We start from the raw sequence: 15,681 nt of genomic DNA, 5'->3' as shown, positions 1-15,681 counted from the left end.
AAACGTCTGCGAGACGAACCATGCGAGTGACTGTGTCCGTGATGCTTGGTTTCGTGCTCGCGTATGATGACCGTGTAGCTTTCCGACTCGTTTAGCGACACGTCGGCACCGTCCGCGTTCTTCTTGGAGTTGTTCACAATCGAGTCGTCCAGTCTCCAATCCTCCTTCGGCTTCTTCTCCATCTCGTCACGATCGCTCGTCACGATCTTAGTCACGGAATTACAGTTGGACGTCAACGGCTTCTCCTCCTCGATAACGGGAGGCCTCTCATGGTGATTGATTTGGCGATTGTGATGATTATCTAAACACATTCCTGTGATTTTGCTTGAATGTTTACCGCACGCCATCCGTAAGAGAAGAAGGAACGCTCTAACGGGGGATTGAATTTTCATTGTGACAATCTGTAGGTGTTAATCTACGGCGATGTTAATGAGAGTTGATGAACGATCCTTTGTATAAATTAAAATTATCCTCTGGAATGACATAGTTTTGCTCGCTCACACCGGCCGTTCAATACACAATCATCTTCATTTCGACAATATAAACAATGGCGTACTAACCTGGTGCGGTAAGCATCAACGAAGTGAAGATGATTTAGAACAAAATACGCGTGCCGACTAGTTGATAATTTTCTACCAAATTATCGTCCTCATTATTAATTTAACGGACTGTCGTTTGAAGTTAAATGAGGGTAATTTGGTATAAAAGTACTGGTTGGTACGCGTATTAAACAGTCAGTGTGGACAGGTACAATCGGCCATTTAAGCGGTTCGCAGTTTTCTTTTTTTTCCTAGATTCCGCCTTCGTAGAAAAGTATTACCAACTCAACCAACTGTAATAAATTGGCCAGCGAGAAATTATTGTTGTTTAGTAATTCTGTTGCTCACACGAATACCAAATTTACTAAGCAGCAATAATTTATCACTGACCAATTTGTTACAGCCAGTAATGCTTTTTTACAAGAGTAAGTTGTGTCACAATTGAGAGACATTCAGTCTGTTCTTTTTCGAAGAACCTTCTCAAACTGGTGCACATTAAGACAAGATAGAAGAGCTTGTCTCACTTCAACTTGTAATTATCAATTAAAAGTTCAGTTCGAGAAGGAACAAACCTGCTGTCTATTGCTGACGTGTTTGCGCGGTAATCGATTGTGACATGAGTCGAAGTAGCAATATACAGGATGTCCGGGATCTTTTGGAAACGAACAATTACGAAGATCAATCAGATCAAACTGACATGAAAGGTCATTTTGCAAAAATCGAAGTAGTTATTAAGTTATTAGTGGTCGAAAATGACCACATCTAGAGGCCCTTTTAATTGATAACTTGAAAATTTGCGTACTTGCAAAGTGGTAAGAGATTTTTTTGGTTCAAAATGACCTAGTCTACAATTATATGACGGCTATTGTGACTAGTGATAAATGTGGCTATTGAATTTTGAACCCTGAACTTTGAACCTGTTGCTAGGCACAATAGCCATCATATAATTGTAGATTGTAGATTGTAGGTCATTTTGAACAAAAAGTCCTTTACCATTTTGCAAGTACGTAAATTTATAATTGTAGATTAGATCATTCTGAACAAGAAAGTCCTTTACGATTTTGCAAATTTTTTCAAGTTATCGATTAAAAGAGCCTCTAGATCATTTTCTAATAATCTAATAACTATTGCGATTTTTCCAAAATGGTACTTGACTTTTTTTCTCAGATCGATCTTCACAATTCTTCATTTCCAAAAGATCCCGAACACGCTGTATATTACATTCTTATCCATCAAATGAAAGCGTAATAAAGGCCTAGTCATAACTGATTACCACCCAAGCGTGTCAACAATGTCTTTCAACTGTGACAACCTGGAGCGCTGCGACTTCATTGGAAAGAAACTGTTCTGTAGCCGAGTGTGTATTTCCCAGGGTTGGGAAAGTTACTTTGTAAAAGTGTCTACTTGCAGTTACAGTTTTTTCCACTAAAAAGGTAACTAGTTACAGTTACAAATCGTCGATTCTGAAGAATAACCCATTACAGTTGTGATTGCACAAAAAGTAATGAGTCGTTGCTTTTCAGTTTCTTGCTCGCAACGATTGTGCACCACTCTATTTTGAATGTAAGAAGAAGAAGGAAGAATCTTATATTTCACGTTTTACTAATTTGTTATATACATGCTCAATTATCTGCTACATTATTTGATACTCAATGAATGACAATCTCTCCTTCCCCTAAAAAAAGAATTACATCATATGCTCCCTCTAAATCAAGCGTGTTCCTCAAACACAGCTGTATAAAGTGATTGTTAAAGTAACTGTGTGTGTCAAATTAGCTATTAATTACCAAAAAGAAAAGAAATGTAACCAAATTAAGTTACAGGTGCAAAAAAGAAAGTAAACAACTGATTTCGTCAAAAGTAACGAGTTACTTTCCAACCCTGGTGTATATATTGTACTGGTCTGCACCGGCCGTTTCACGTAGCAAGTCTCTACAAAAGTATTAGGTAAATCGGAAAGTTTCGTTCATTTAGCGGCAAGTAGCTATAGCTAGAACTGTCGTTAACCTTTAATGTCTAAACGAAGCTTAATGGTTTGTTTTGACATTCTGTCAATAACATTCAGTACATAAAAATATACGTTTGCACCAATAACATTGTTTTTTACTGCATCGAAAATGTCGAAATTTTAGCCAAATAAGCGTCACTTGCGCGAAGTGTTAATCTTTTATTTCAATTGGAAGAAAACTGCAAAGCTGCTGAAGCTCATCGAATGCTTGTAGAAGTTTATGGTGATAACACTCCTTCCGATAAAATATGCAGAGAATGGTTTCGACGCTTTAAAAGTGGTGATTTTGATGTAGAAGGCAAAGAGCGTTCTGGACGGCTAAGACTATTCGAAGACGAAGAATTGCAGGCATTGGTGGACGAAGACCCAAACGCAAAAGTAACTTGCAGAAGCATTAAATTGTGCTCAATCTGTCATTTCCGATCGTTTGAAAGCCTTAGGAAAGGTTTACAAAGAAGGAAAATGGGTCCCATATGAACTGAAGCCAAGAGACATTGAAAGGTGAAAAACCACCTGCGAAATTTTACTTACTAGGCAACAAAGAAAGGGGTTTTTACATCGTATCATCACTGGGGATGAAAAATGAATTTATTTTGACAATCCCAAACGTCGAGAAACTATTTGCGATCCCGGCCAACCCTTAACATCAACGCCAAAGCGGAATATCCACGGAAAGAGGGCAATGTTCTGTATTTGGTGAGATCAGAAGGGTGTGCTGTACCATGAACTGTTGAAAAGTGGTCAAACAGTCACAGGGGATATCTACAGAGAACAAATGATATCCGTTTGAGCCGAGCATTGCACGAAAAACAACTAGAATATGAAACGAGACAGCATAAAGTGATTTTGCTTCATGACAACGCTCGGCCTCACGTCACAAAATCTGTCAAGGAAGCACGTTAGAAGCACTTCGCTGGGAAATTTTACCCCATGCGGCTTAGTCACAGACTAAGCCCCTTCCGACCACTACTTGTTTCGGCCGATGGTACACGCACTTGCTTCGACGAATGCTTCAATTCTTATGAAGACGTCGAAAAATGGATCTCTGACTGGATAGCCTCCAAAGATGAGTCATTCTTTCGCCGTGAAATTCGTTTGCTGACCGAAAGATGGAAAAAAGTAATCGCTAACGATGGACAATATTTTGATTGATGTACTTTTTCATTTTGTTTCTTAAATAAAGCTATACGTTTTGCAAAAAACGGACGGAACTTTCCGATTGACCTAATACATTAATTTCTTTCAGATGGATACAAATGGCGGCGCAACAGACTGTTGTGCCGCCCACATGGCGTGACAGTTCAATGCACCATCGTTTACGCATTATTTAAGTAGAAAAATTAAGCATGTAATTAGCCGATCAATCGGCAAGGCCGTTGACTGACGGTTAACTGGTGGTGTTACCTTGAGTGTCATTGGCGATCTCACCGTAGCAGTACGGATACGACGAATATTTGTGTTTGCACAGCTTCTCGCCAACGACATTGCTGTTCGGGCCATCGCTCTCCCTCATCACTCGCACGCGTGTAGGCAGCTGCAGCGTGTGTTTTTATTTTTTTCTTGTCAATCAAAAGGCATCATCACGCCGCGTATTACCTCGCCTCTTTGCTCACCTTGTTACGACGCTGCCGGTGTTTCCGCCATTCCGCGATCATGGTCAGCGCCTTCTCGGTGAAGAAGAATAACACGAAGCCCATCATCGCTACCAGCCCTTTCCACATGTTCAGGTTGTGCAGCGCCTCGTGATCGAATGACAACGCGCCGCTACCGTGATGATGCTCGTGCTCATCCTCGTGCTCGTGATGCTCGTCGTGCTCGTGATGATGAGGCGACATCATCGCCTGGGCGAGAAGAAAAATGATCGCACCGTTAAAATGTCACTCCGCTTCGTGAAGACGCGAGGCTTCAAGTAAGAAAAGAAAAAACAACTTGCATGTGGCAATAGGTGGATGAAGGCATCGCCGGTTAATGTACCTACGGCCAGGGCGACTAGAAACTGCAGCACATGATTGTAATAGGTCTTTCCCATAATCGGAATTACCGCTACGCCGAGTAGTCCGCTAAGGCTAATTATAACAATACTAATTGTCGAATAGAGCCAGACTGAAATCAGTGAGAAAAGACGATTGGTGAAGATCCTCCTCCTTCTTTTAAAATAAGAATATCGTTATGCTCGAGACGAGCCTACTAATTCCAGTCAGAGCGAAAGATCGTTTCGACAGGACGTTGTCGTTGCAAGGACATTCAGCAACGCTTTCTAACGTGCAGTATGTTGCATGAGTGCTGTTGGATGAGTGCGGCAGCTTTGACGGATCTCGTGATGGAAAGGTGCTGGTCACTTGACCGGAAGCGAGTTGTTCATTCTACCACTCAATCGAAAAAAAAATATTTAAAAAATATTTTTAAGAATATTAAAGAAACATTAAAAAAATATTTTTAAAACGTTGACATTAATTTTAAACGAATTATTAATGTAAAATAAGTATTAAATAAACGTTAAATAAATATTTTTTCTTAATCATTATTTTAAATGAAGAATTAATATAAAATAAATGAACGTTAAATAAATATTTTTTTTTAAACATTTTAAATAAAAAATTAATGTAAAATATAACGTCAAATAAATATTCCTTGTACAATGAATGGAAAAAATGTAAAAAGAAATGTAAAATAAATATTTGAAAAACGTTAAAAAATGTCCGCTGTTTGGGCAAATGATCGCCGTTGTCTCCCGCCAGCCAACGGATTATACACTTACGAATTCGCAAGTGCCGCCGCGAGAGGTCAGTCGCATCTTCGAGGAGGCCGTCAAAACTTTCGCACTCGACCTGATACATCATCACGAATGACTTCAGCATTCGAGCGCTTGGAAAATTTCCAAAAATGTCGCTGCAATGTTTGCAGTACTCGAAGAGATCGTATCATCCGGTGATATTTTCGAAGCTCAAAATAATCAGCCCGGGAACGTTCCTTCGACATCGAAAGGGCAAGTCTCAGCATTTCGAAGTGACGATCCAACGTTCTTTGCTCGTTACTGGGATCACGTCGCATCACGCGTGTACCTTGCATGGTGTTGCGCGCCAAGTCCTCTGCGGTGTAAAACTTATCGGCCGCCCCTCGATCGTGATCCTCGAATTTGTAATTCTCGGGCACTCGTATGCAGCCGTTCCTCTCCGAGCTGGACTCGGCCGTCAATTGATACACGAGAGCCGGGCACACACGCTCGAAAAGCCAGCCGGGCAATGTCGTGCTGTTATCACCGGCGGCGGAGTAGTGTGTGTTTTGAGCAACAGTACGCAACAATTCCTGGCTATTTAAACACTAAAATTGCAAACACGTCATTATCGTCAAGTATCGACTCCTTGTGATCATCTATCATCACTTCCATTATAAAGAGTATTTTATAAAGGATTCTCTCTAAATTTCTCCGAGTAAAATTTCGCTTGCCAGCACGGTCGAGTAAGAACTTGATGTCCCGAGAATTACGTGAAAACTTGCCCTTCCTCCTGAATGGGTGATGTCTTCAAGATTTCAAGTGAGTAAATTTTGTACTGTGGAAATGACGAGACATTCTCATTGGTCTGTTTTGGATTTTTTGGAATAAAAACATATTCATATCCCATGCATCCATTCGCAAGGAACTTTTCTTAAATGGGAACCCCAATCTCTTCCTACCAATTAATTTGAACAACTTTTGTCTGAAACATTTTTTTATTTGACTAATATTTTTTTAGATATTTACGGAAAATTTGGTAACCTTTTCGATATTTAACACGTTCATTGCCAAACTGAAAATTTGAATTTCGTGTGGTGGCCAAAGTTATTTTTTCTTTTTTTTTTCAACAGACGATGGCTAGAGGCCATCCCCCCTCCATGAGAGTTCGATCCCTTCCCTAGTGGCCTATGTAAACATCACGCGCAGTTTCGCTGTGGCTGCTATCCCACATAGAAACTCGTTAGCGACTTGTTAATGATAACGCGATATCGCGTGAACGGCAATGATCGTGCTAACTTACGATATCTCGCTAACCATTTATCGGAAGAAAAAATGTACTAGACTCTTTTGCTCTATTTGGTCTCAAGAATATATTGTTACAATAGTGCCCTAACTTCTGTTAACTTATCGACCTTTGGAAATTTAAAAATCATCAAATTAAGAAAAGTCAAAGCGCTATTATACAACAATATATTTTTGAGACCAAATAGAGCAAAAGTGTTTAGTACCATTTTTTCTTCCGACAAATAACGAAATATCAAAAAAGTTGCCAAGTTTTCCTTATATTAGGCAATAAATATTAGACAATTAATAAACTGTTCCAGACAAAAATTGTTAAAATTAACTGGTAGAAAAAGATGATGTAATAAACAAAATGATGAAATGTGGATACCCATTGCCAATTTTTAGAGTAGATAGCTATCAGGTTTTTATCAAGAACCCATATTCGAGATCATCGCGTTTCCACTCTACAAGCTGGAGAAATTCCCGCTCGCGCGCCGCGTGGCAGGCAATCCTTTGCACACTTGGGCCTGCTGGATCGTTTTCCTCCAAAATCCTTTGTGCTTCCGAAATGTTTTTACCGAGACCCGACACACTAAACTTCACAATTCGCTTCCCAACGATTGTTTCATTAATGTCGTCGCTTCCAATCTGAGTCGCGAAGTGAATATCCTCATTACGAGCGATCAATCTTATTCAAAATCGAAGAGAGTACGTCTGACATACACAGACCAGCATTATTTGAGCAGACATCAGCGTCATCACGGATGTTACTTGGACAGAGAACTTTCTAACACAAAATGTGAAATCACATATAAAAAAACATATCACACCGCCATTTGTTTGAATAATGAACACGAATGATGCATGAATATGTGGACGCAGCACGTGCCGCCGAAATATTCAGACAACCCTGGGCCCAGTAATGTTCAGGCTGTTGCATCAAGGCGGTCTATGCGTTCTACCGTTACTGACATGAATTCACTGTAATCGACTGAAACATTCAGTTGTGCGAATCAGGAATCCACTCCACAAGTCCGAGTCGCAAACGTTCACCTTTGTGGTCCCGAGCGGCGGTATGTTCACCGTTGCCTCTCAGATCAATGTTCGCTCATCCTCAGCGAGATTTCACTCCGGGAGATTTAGAGAGAATACACGCGGAGACAAAAATCCTGTCCCGATGAGCCCGTCTCGGGACTTCTTCTCTTACCTTTTCCTTCCCGCTCGTGCCGTCTGCATTCTGTAGGCCTTTACTCGCAAAATTCTTATTACTACCTGCAACGTGTAAAAATGAGTTATGCGTAGTCGATTAAGCAAGTACTTTTCCACTAGGCTATTGCATATTTCATACTTCTTTCCATCGAGGAAGCACAGAGATAACGAAGTAAAAGACAAATTAACACGCTCGCCACTGCGCATCACACACGTGCGACGCGCCGATCCTCGTGAAGGATCGACGTCGTGTGTGTGACAGCGACCATTTCTCATGCCACGTCTAGGTAAATACATCAACAAGTTCTCCGTTACATAAAGAAATGGAAATGGCAGAAGAAGACGGGCACGTCGTAGTGGCGATCGTGTCGAGCCGACGGACTCGTTGTCGATTCTCTCTCGAGATCGCCGACAAGCGCAGGAATCTCCTCTTCCGCACGATCGTCGTTCATTACCTAATTGGTCCTTACGCGTACTTCTATCGACACTACCACCATCCTCCGACGTGGACACATCGTTCAACAACCTTAGTAGACCTAGCTTGCGGACGAGCTTCTCGAAGCCACTCATAGTTATGCTCGTCCCGTCTCCGTAGGCCTCGAAGATCTTCCTCATGAAGTAGCCCTCGTCCACGGCTACGTCCCTCTTCAGTCTAAAACTATGAACGCCACGTGAGTCTTCACTGATCCCCGCGGGCTCGCGACTCATCCGCGCGAGTCGCTCCGAGAGCTCCCTCGAGTCACCGGCGGACGCGCTCTCGCCCGTCAATGTTCTCACGTCCTGTGCACTCCCGCCGCCCTTCAAGTCCTTCGTAATCTTCTTCTTCACGTAGGTCTCGCCGCTCGCGACGATGTCGTCGTTTCCCTCAACAACACGCCGCTTCTCGTTGTACTGCACGGCGTCACGCTTGCTACTGCTGCTGCTGCTGAAGCTAGCCGAGGACGTCGCCTCCTCCTGCTGCTGCTCTTTGTACCTCCTCTCCAGCGTCCGCAGCATGTTGTAACCTTGCGCATCCAGGCTCACCGGCTTCCCAGGGTTCGTCGAGTTGCCCGGCACCCTGGGCACCGGCGCCGACAGATCCGTGTGCGCCGAGCAGGGGACGTGTGCGGCGCACAACACGCACACCACGCAGACAGTGACGATGTGGTGCGACATGATGAAGAGTCTCCTGAAAGTGGAACACAGGCTTCTAAGAATGCGCGGCGTGAGCATTTTCTACTCGCGCGACCAGCCCGGCTCCAGCTCGCGTTTTGAAATCGCGATCGCGAGTGTGTCTCTCTCTCTCTCTCTCTCTCGCTCTCTCTCTTTTTTGCTCTCTCCCCCTTCCTGGAGTTGATGCGTTGCAGTTTGGCGACCGCACTTGCGACTCAACTGATTGACTGACTGACTGGCTTCGCGCTGTTTGCTGCTCAACTGTGAGCGCGCAGCAGGAAACATTTATCTGTGTGTAACGAGTCCCATGATAATACCGGGTATAGATAGATAATATGGCTTGAATGATCAAATAATAATTGCGATAAGGGCATTTTAATATTCCCTCGACTTCCTCGCGATGAGACCGTGCCGTCCCACGTCCGCCTCTCTTTCTCGACGTACTCGGCGAGTTACTCTTTTATTCTTCTTCCTCCGCTCGTGTTACTTGAAATTTCACGGGCGATAGCGATAAAACCACGTACACATACATACATACACGCACGCCTGATCCGCATAACTGTAATCGTCAGTGAAGGTATCTACCGATATTTGAAGCTATCGCGAACATTTTGTATTATTTTAATTTCGAGCGGTAAAAATATCGAACGGAAAAAATATAGATAGAAAATCAAATAAATATTTTTTAACTGGAGAATACTTCACATAAAAATGTAAATCTCAGAATAAAAGCGCTAATATATTTTTATTATTGCCGCATTCCGATATGTACTAGAAATCGTGTCTGTGAAGGCACGACATTCTTTAAATTTAAAAAAACAATGATAGTTCTAGCACTTTTCATAGTTCTAGAGTTTCCTAGAAAATGAAAAGAGTTCCGTATTTTTAATATATATAAATATTAAAAGATAGCAAATGGAAAATTGTCGTGTTAACTTCGCGAATCTAGCACGACACTTCCTCTTCTAATCTATAAGAAATCGATAAATATCACTACTTTTAGCAAGAGTTCCCGTTAGTTCTAATCGAGTTCCATCTCTGTATGTAATTAAAATAAAAAATTTTAGAGATTACGTTATTTACATAAACAACGTGTATTGTACCTAGCATGACACTCGGAGAAAAAGTGTCATGCTGATCATTTCTAGCGCATTTTTCGATACATATCGACAGTTCTACATGAGTTCTAACAACTATGATTATTTTTATGTCAAATTCTTTCGAGACTGATTTGATAGAATGATTTTTTCTTGTATTGATGGAGCAAGAAGATATATTGTAGAAAATCATTAACTTTGATATCTACTTTGATTCACTATGATGAAAATTTTCAAAATTGTATCCTTATATCTGCCTCTGTTTTGGTTAATTATGATGTATATAGTGTCGCGCGTGCTAAGTCCGAAAATTAAAAAATTATTTAAAAATAACCAGCTACTAAAATTCTGCCTAAAAATTATCGTAGTTGTTAGAACTCATGTAGAACTGTCGATATATATCGAAAAATGCGCTAGAAATGATCAGCACAACATTTTTTCTCCGAGTGTCGTGCTAGGTGCAATATAATACGTTGTTTATGTAAATAACGTAATTATTGAAATTTGTTTTATTTTAATTGCATACAAAGATAAAACTCGATTAGAACTAACGGGAACTCTTGCTAAAAGCAGTGATATTTATTGATTTCTTATAGATTAGAGGAGGAAATGTCATGCTAGATTCACGAAGTTGACATGACAATTTTCCATTTGCTATCTATTGGTATTAAAAATGCGGAACTCTTTTCATTTTCTATCAGAAACTATGAAAAGTGCTACTAGAACTATCATTGTTTTTTTTAAATTTAAAGAATGTCGTGCTAACTTCACAGACACCTACAAATCTATAGTATACAGGGTGGGGTGTTATAAGTTTACAACCCGAAATGTGAAGGTAGATTAGGTTAAGATAAACATAAAAGTCCCATACCGTTTTGCGAGATTTGCAATAATTATCGAGTTATTAATGACAGAAATCTGAGGAATGGGAACGCGCCGACATAGATGATTGGAGAAGCGTTGCAGCTACTCAGGCCACAGCGCGGCCTACTCGACATAGCAACTGTTGGCGGCGTGCGGCGAGACGTAGGTCCGGCGAGATAAAACAACGAATAGCAGCGCATTGTCTTTCCCCTCGCCGCACACCGGCAACAGTTGCTGGATCAACTGGGCCGCGCTACGGCTTAAGCAGCTGCCAACGCTTCTCCAATCATCTATGCCGGCGCACTCCCACTCCTCAGATTTCTGTCATTAATAACTCCATAATTATTGCGAATCTCGCAAAACGATATGGGACTTTTATGTTTGTCTTAACCCAATCTATCTTCACACTTCGGATTGCAAACTTATAACCCCCCACCCTGTATATAACATTAACTGTATTAAATTTTCATTATGCAACGAAATATAACTCTTTGTTAATTTTTAATTTATTTCTTGGTCTAAATTTTTAATGTGTGCGTATGTATGTTTAGTGCGATATATGTATAACATTAATAAATCGATATTACCACCCCTTAAATTTCAAAATTTTAGTACAATATTAAAATATTCTTCAAGGTGCTAAATCAAAAGTGCTGTAATGAAGATTTTAAAGATCTTATTAAAAATAAAAGTTATGCGATATTTTATTCAATATACAGGGTGTTCTTTTGGAAATGAAAATTGTGAAGATTAATTAGATCAAACTGAGAAGAAAAGTCATATATCATTTTGCAGAAATTGCGATAGTTATTAAAAGATAGTAATTAATAATTAAAAATGATCACATCTTGATTACAATAATTAAAAATGACCACATATGCAAAATGATAAAGGATTTTTTTGTTCAGAATGATCTAACATATAATTATATGACGGTTATTGTGCCTAGCAACAGGTTCGAGGTTCAGAATTCAAAGTTCAATATACTCTATTGCTACACACAATAGCCGTCATATAATTGTAGCTTAGGTCATTCTGGAAAAAAAAGTCCTTTATCATTTTGCAAATAAGTACGCAAATTTTCGAGTTATCAATTAAAAGAGAGGTTCATTTCCATTCATTAAGAATTAAACATCAATCATAACTAATTATTGCAATTTTTGCAAAATGGTGTATGATTTTTCAATAACAAAAAGTCGTTTATCATTTTGCAAATAACGCAAATTTTCGAGTTATCAATTAAAAGAGCCTCTAGATGTGGTCATTTTCAATTAATAACTTAATTTTAAATTTTAAAATTAATAACTTAATGACTATTGCGAAATTTTTGCAAAATGACATTGGACATTTCTTTTCAGTTTGATCTGATTAATCTTCACAATTTTTCGTTCGCAAAAGATCCCGGACATCCTGTATATTGAGTCTCTATCAATTCAAAGTTGATAAGAGTAGTTAAAAAATTTACGAGTATATTCGGGCGTGATATTTTTTCGCGGAAGAATCGCGAGGTACTGAAGTCGAGGTCGATTGAAAAACTACTCACATGATGATCGTATTCCCGAGTCGCGAGAGCCTCATTACGATTAATTAAAGTCGCGCTTGGCGCCCACGCTGGTCCCACGCGAACGTCAAGATACGTTTAAGCGCGCCTCGATAAGGCGCGCGTACCTTTATAAATCGACGACGAATCGGGCCATAAGGCGAATATTTAGAAAATTGCCCGACCTCCCTTCTGCTTCCGTTCCGCCTCCGTGCATTCGTGTCGCGCGCGCGCGAATACTGACCCATATGATAAAAATAAATTATTACAAGGTCGGCGAGGAAAAAAGAATCACATACCGGATAAGGAGCGAGTAGAAAAAGCACTAATAATAACAAGAGTAATAATAACAGCGACGGGGCGTCGCATAACAAGCGCAAGTTTTTTCCTCGCAAATCGGCCGCGAGTAAGTAAAGCGTGTCCTTCCTCCTCGCGGAGACCAGCGTTCAATTTTCAGGTTTGTCAAACTAGTCAGGATAACGAGCAAGTGTTTACGCATCAATTGCGGCGACTGGACGATATTTTAAAGAGTAGGTGAACTGATGAGGCGCGAGCTCCTCCTTTCTCTCCCTTCGACTTTCGCAATTCCGGATTTGTAAAACTTCCGAGATGGCATGTGCGATAAACATTGATGATACGTTAATGATAATCTGCGTCTAAAACATCGGCTGTACCCGAGGATGCACGCGGATTATATTCATCCTCGATCACGTAACCGCCGAGATTAGAGACTTTCTTGTGTGATCAATAAAAATTAACCACGGTCAATGTGTCGATTATAATGATTGAATAATGCTCGAATCGATACAAGCGAGACCCTACGCACTCTCGATGGACTCCCGATATCTCGAAGTGTTTCCGTGGATTTCGAGACTTGTGCAAACAAACATCGACAGGGCGGGTCATCTTTCACGTTTCTTCTTCAAGATATACGCGGATATATTTATCTGACATATTTATTGATAAGCAATCTACCGGAGAACTTGGATACGTACACTGCCATATTGGTATCTCGCGTAAAGCGCGTCTGGTTAATCTTCAGGGTATCCCCAGAGTGCTCTCTGATATTTTAGGCGTTGATTTCTGAGGTCATTTTGTGAAAAAAAAGTCTATACAAACATGCAATCTCACTTCAAAGATGCATGTTATTAAAACATTGTTCGCTCTTAACAACTCCTACATGAAAGGGGATTTCTTGTTCAAACCCGGGCTAATAAACCGGGTGTTACCTTTGTTACTTATCTACAATCGCCGTTTTGTGAAAAGCCACTAGCGTAGGATCAAAATTTTTGTGGTACTGGCTGTCGAATTCCGATGGACGAAATCGAGTTACCTTACACGAGATTCTTCCTACTTGATTAATTACCTTTGGAAAAGTACTCTCGGTAAATTTCGATAAAGCCGTTAATTCAGCAAGTATTGAGGGTGCGATTTATGGTAGTTTTGAGCTTTTCTTCTCAAAAACTGATTTACTTCAACAAGATATATAATGAGCGACTACCTTGATGAAAATATTTTCCTTCGTTTTTCTACAACTTTTTTCCATCTTCCTGGCAAGATATGGATTCCGCGACGATAAGAAGATTCTTCTTTGGAGTTGATCCAATTTTCAACAAATTTTCGCACTTGTTCGAAGTTACGAAAGTATGTATCCTCTAGAACATGTTGCATCGGCCGGAACAAGTAATGATCGGACGGAGCAATGTCTGAAGAATACGCAGAGTGCGATAAGATTTGCCATTCCAGCACTAATAGCGTTTTTCTCCACTGATAATGCAACGTGAGATCGAGATTGTCGTGAAGAAGGATCACTTTGCGTCATTTACTCGCTATTGGTGATCGTGTTTTTCGTCCAATGCTCGCTTTAATTTGTATAATTGTCGTCGATAACGATCAGCGGTGACAGTTCCATTCGGATTTAACCTTTGAACCTTTGAATATTGCATCTCGAAGTGGATGTTGCTGCTTGGCCTGGATCAACCCATGATTTTTTTCGTTTGGGATTATCGAAATATTAGTCTATGCATAATTCCGTAGCGAAAATCGAATAAATTTCAAACGCAAAATATTTAGTAAAAAAAACGATTTTAATCAACTAAAATGTTCCATTCTGTTCAATGACTTTCCGCCATCTCTCCATGAGCTTCATTATCTCTCTTTCATAGAAGTCCTGAGATCTTTGGGCAAAGAAGTCATCCAAGTGGTTTTTGAGGACGTCCAGGAAACTGAAGGTCTTATTATTCAAATTGTTCTGTAACGCCCGGAACAAGTGATAGTCTGAAGGTGCAAGGTCCGGACTATACGGTGGATGCACCAAAACATCCCACCCAAGCCGCAATAACTTTTGCCGGGTCATCAAAGAAACGTATGGTCTAGCGTTGTCCTGGTGGAACACAACGTCCTTTCTGTTTGGCAATTCGGGCCGCTTCTGATCGATTGCTCGCTTTAATTTGACCAGTTGTGAGCAGTACTTGGTCGAATCAATCGTTTTGTTGGATGACAGCATCTCATAATAAACGATTCCTTTCCAATCCCACCAGATACAGACCATGACCTTCTTCGGGTGTAATCCAGCCTTTGCGACCGTCTGTGCAGACTCCCCGCGCTTCGACCATGATCTTTTTCGACTGACATTGTTGTAGACAATCCACTTTTTATCGCCAGTGATCATCCGCTTTAAAAATGGTTCGTTTTAATGGCGTTTGAGCAGCAAATTGCGAGCTGAAATTCGGTCCATTAAATTCTTTCTGCTCAGTTCGTGCGGCACCCAAACATCAAGCTTTGTTTACCATCCTAAGTTTCCGTAAATGTCTCGAAACAGTTGATTGATGAATGTTGAAGTTATGTCCGATCTCTATAGTCGTCAAATGTCGGTCGGAGTCGATTAAAGCCTTGATTTAATCGACATTAGTAGTGACTGGCCAGAGCGAGGAGTATTTTGGAGATCAAAATCTTCGCAACGAAATTTCGCAAATCACTTCTGACACACACTTTCGCTTACAGTATTGTCTCCATACGTGGCGCATATCTTTTTGTGAGTTTGCGACGCGTTTTTGCCTTTTCGGAAATAAAAAAGCGAAATGCACCGAAAATATACATTTTTTCTTTCCACGTTCAAAATATAATTAAACTTCACGTATACGTCACGGATCTCGATGAATATTTTCTTAAAATGTCGGCACAAATTTCAGCTTTCACTTAATGTACGACACTTCATATGTTTGACACATGTGCGAGCGGAAAAACAACTGCGAACGACAACTGTCGGAATT

The 15,681-nt window shown here is 40.5% G+C and overlaps 1 protein-coding gene across 2 annotated transcripts in view; it reads right to left on the bottom strand.

Moving 5' to 3' along the window:
* The window catches only part of LOC105189404 (zinc transporter foi), a 31,106-nt gene that overhangs the window by 5,291 nt on the left and 10,134 nt on the right, over positions 1 to 15,681 (bottom strand). The window contains exons 2-8 of one of the 2 annotated variants that reach the window (XM_011151473.3): positions 8,212 to 8,924; positions 7,755 to 7,819; positions 5,610 to 5,868; positions 4,481 to 4,650; positions 4,161 to 4,388; positions 3,952 to 4,081; positions 20 to 313 (exon numbers count right to left, since the gene is read on the bottom strand). In XM_011151473.3, coding sequence (XP_011149775.1) covers positions 20 to 313; positions 3,952 to 4,081; positions 4,161 to 4,388; positions 4,481 to 4,650; positions 5,610 to 5,868; positions 7,755 to 7,819; positions 8,212 to 8,911 — 1,846 coding nt within the window. In that variant the 5' untranslated portion in view covers positions 8,912 to 8,924. The remainder of the gene's footprint in view (positions 1 to 19; positions 314 to 3,951; positions 4,082 to 4,160; positions 4,389 to 4,480; positions 4,651 to 5,609; positions 5,869 to 7,754; positions 7,820 to 8,211; positions 8,925 to 15,681) is intronic. The other variant, XM_011151477.3, reaches the window with a different exon arrangement.

This window comes from Harpegnathos saltator, unplaced genomic scaffold (genome assembly GCF_003227715.2).
Source record: "Harpegnathos saltator strain DR-91 unplaced genomic scaffold, Hsal_v8.6 scaffold573, whole genome shotgun sequence".
Taxonomy (NCBI): Eukaryota; Metazoa; Arthropoda; class Insecta; order Hymenoptera; family Formicidae; genus Harpegnathos; species Harpegnathos saltator.
The sequence above is the reverse complement of the archived record's forward strand: the minus strand, read 5'-3'. Positions and strand labels throughout refer to the sequence as shown.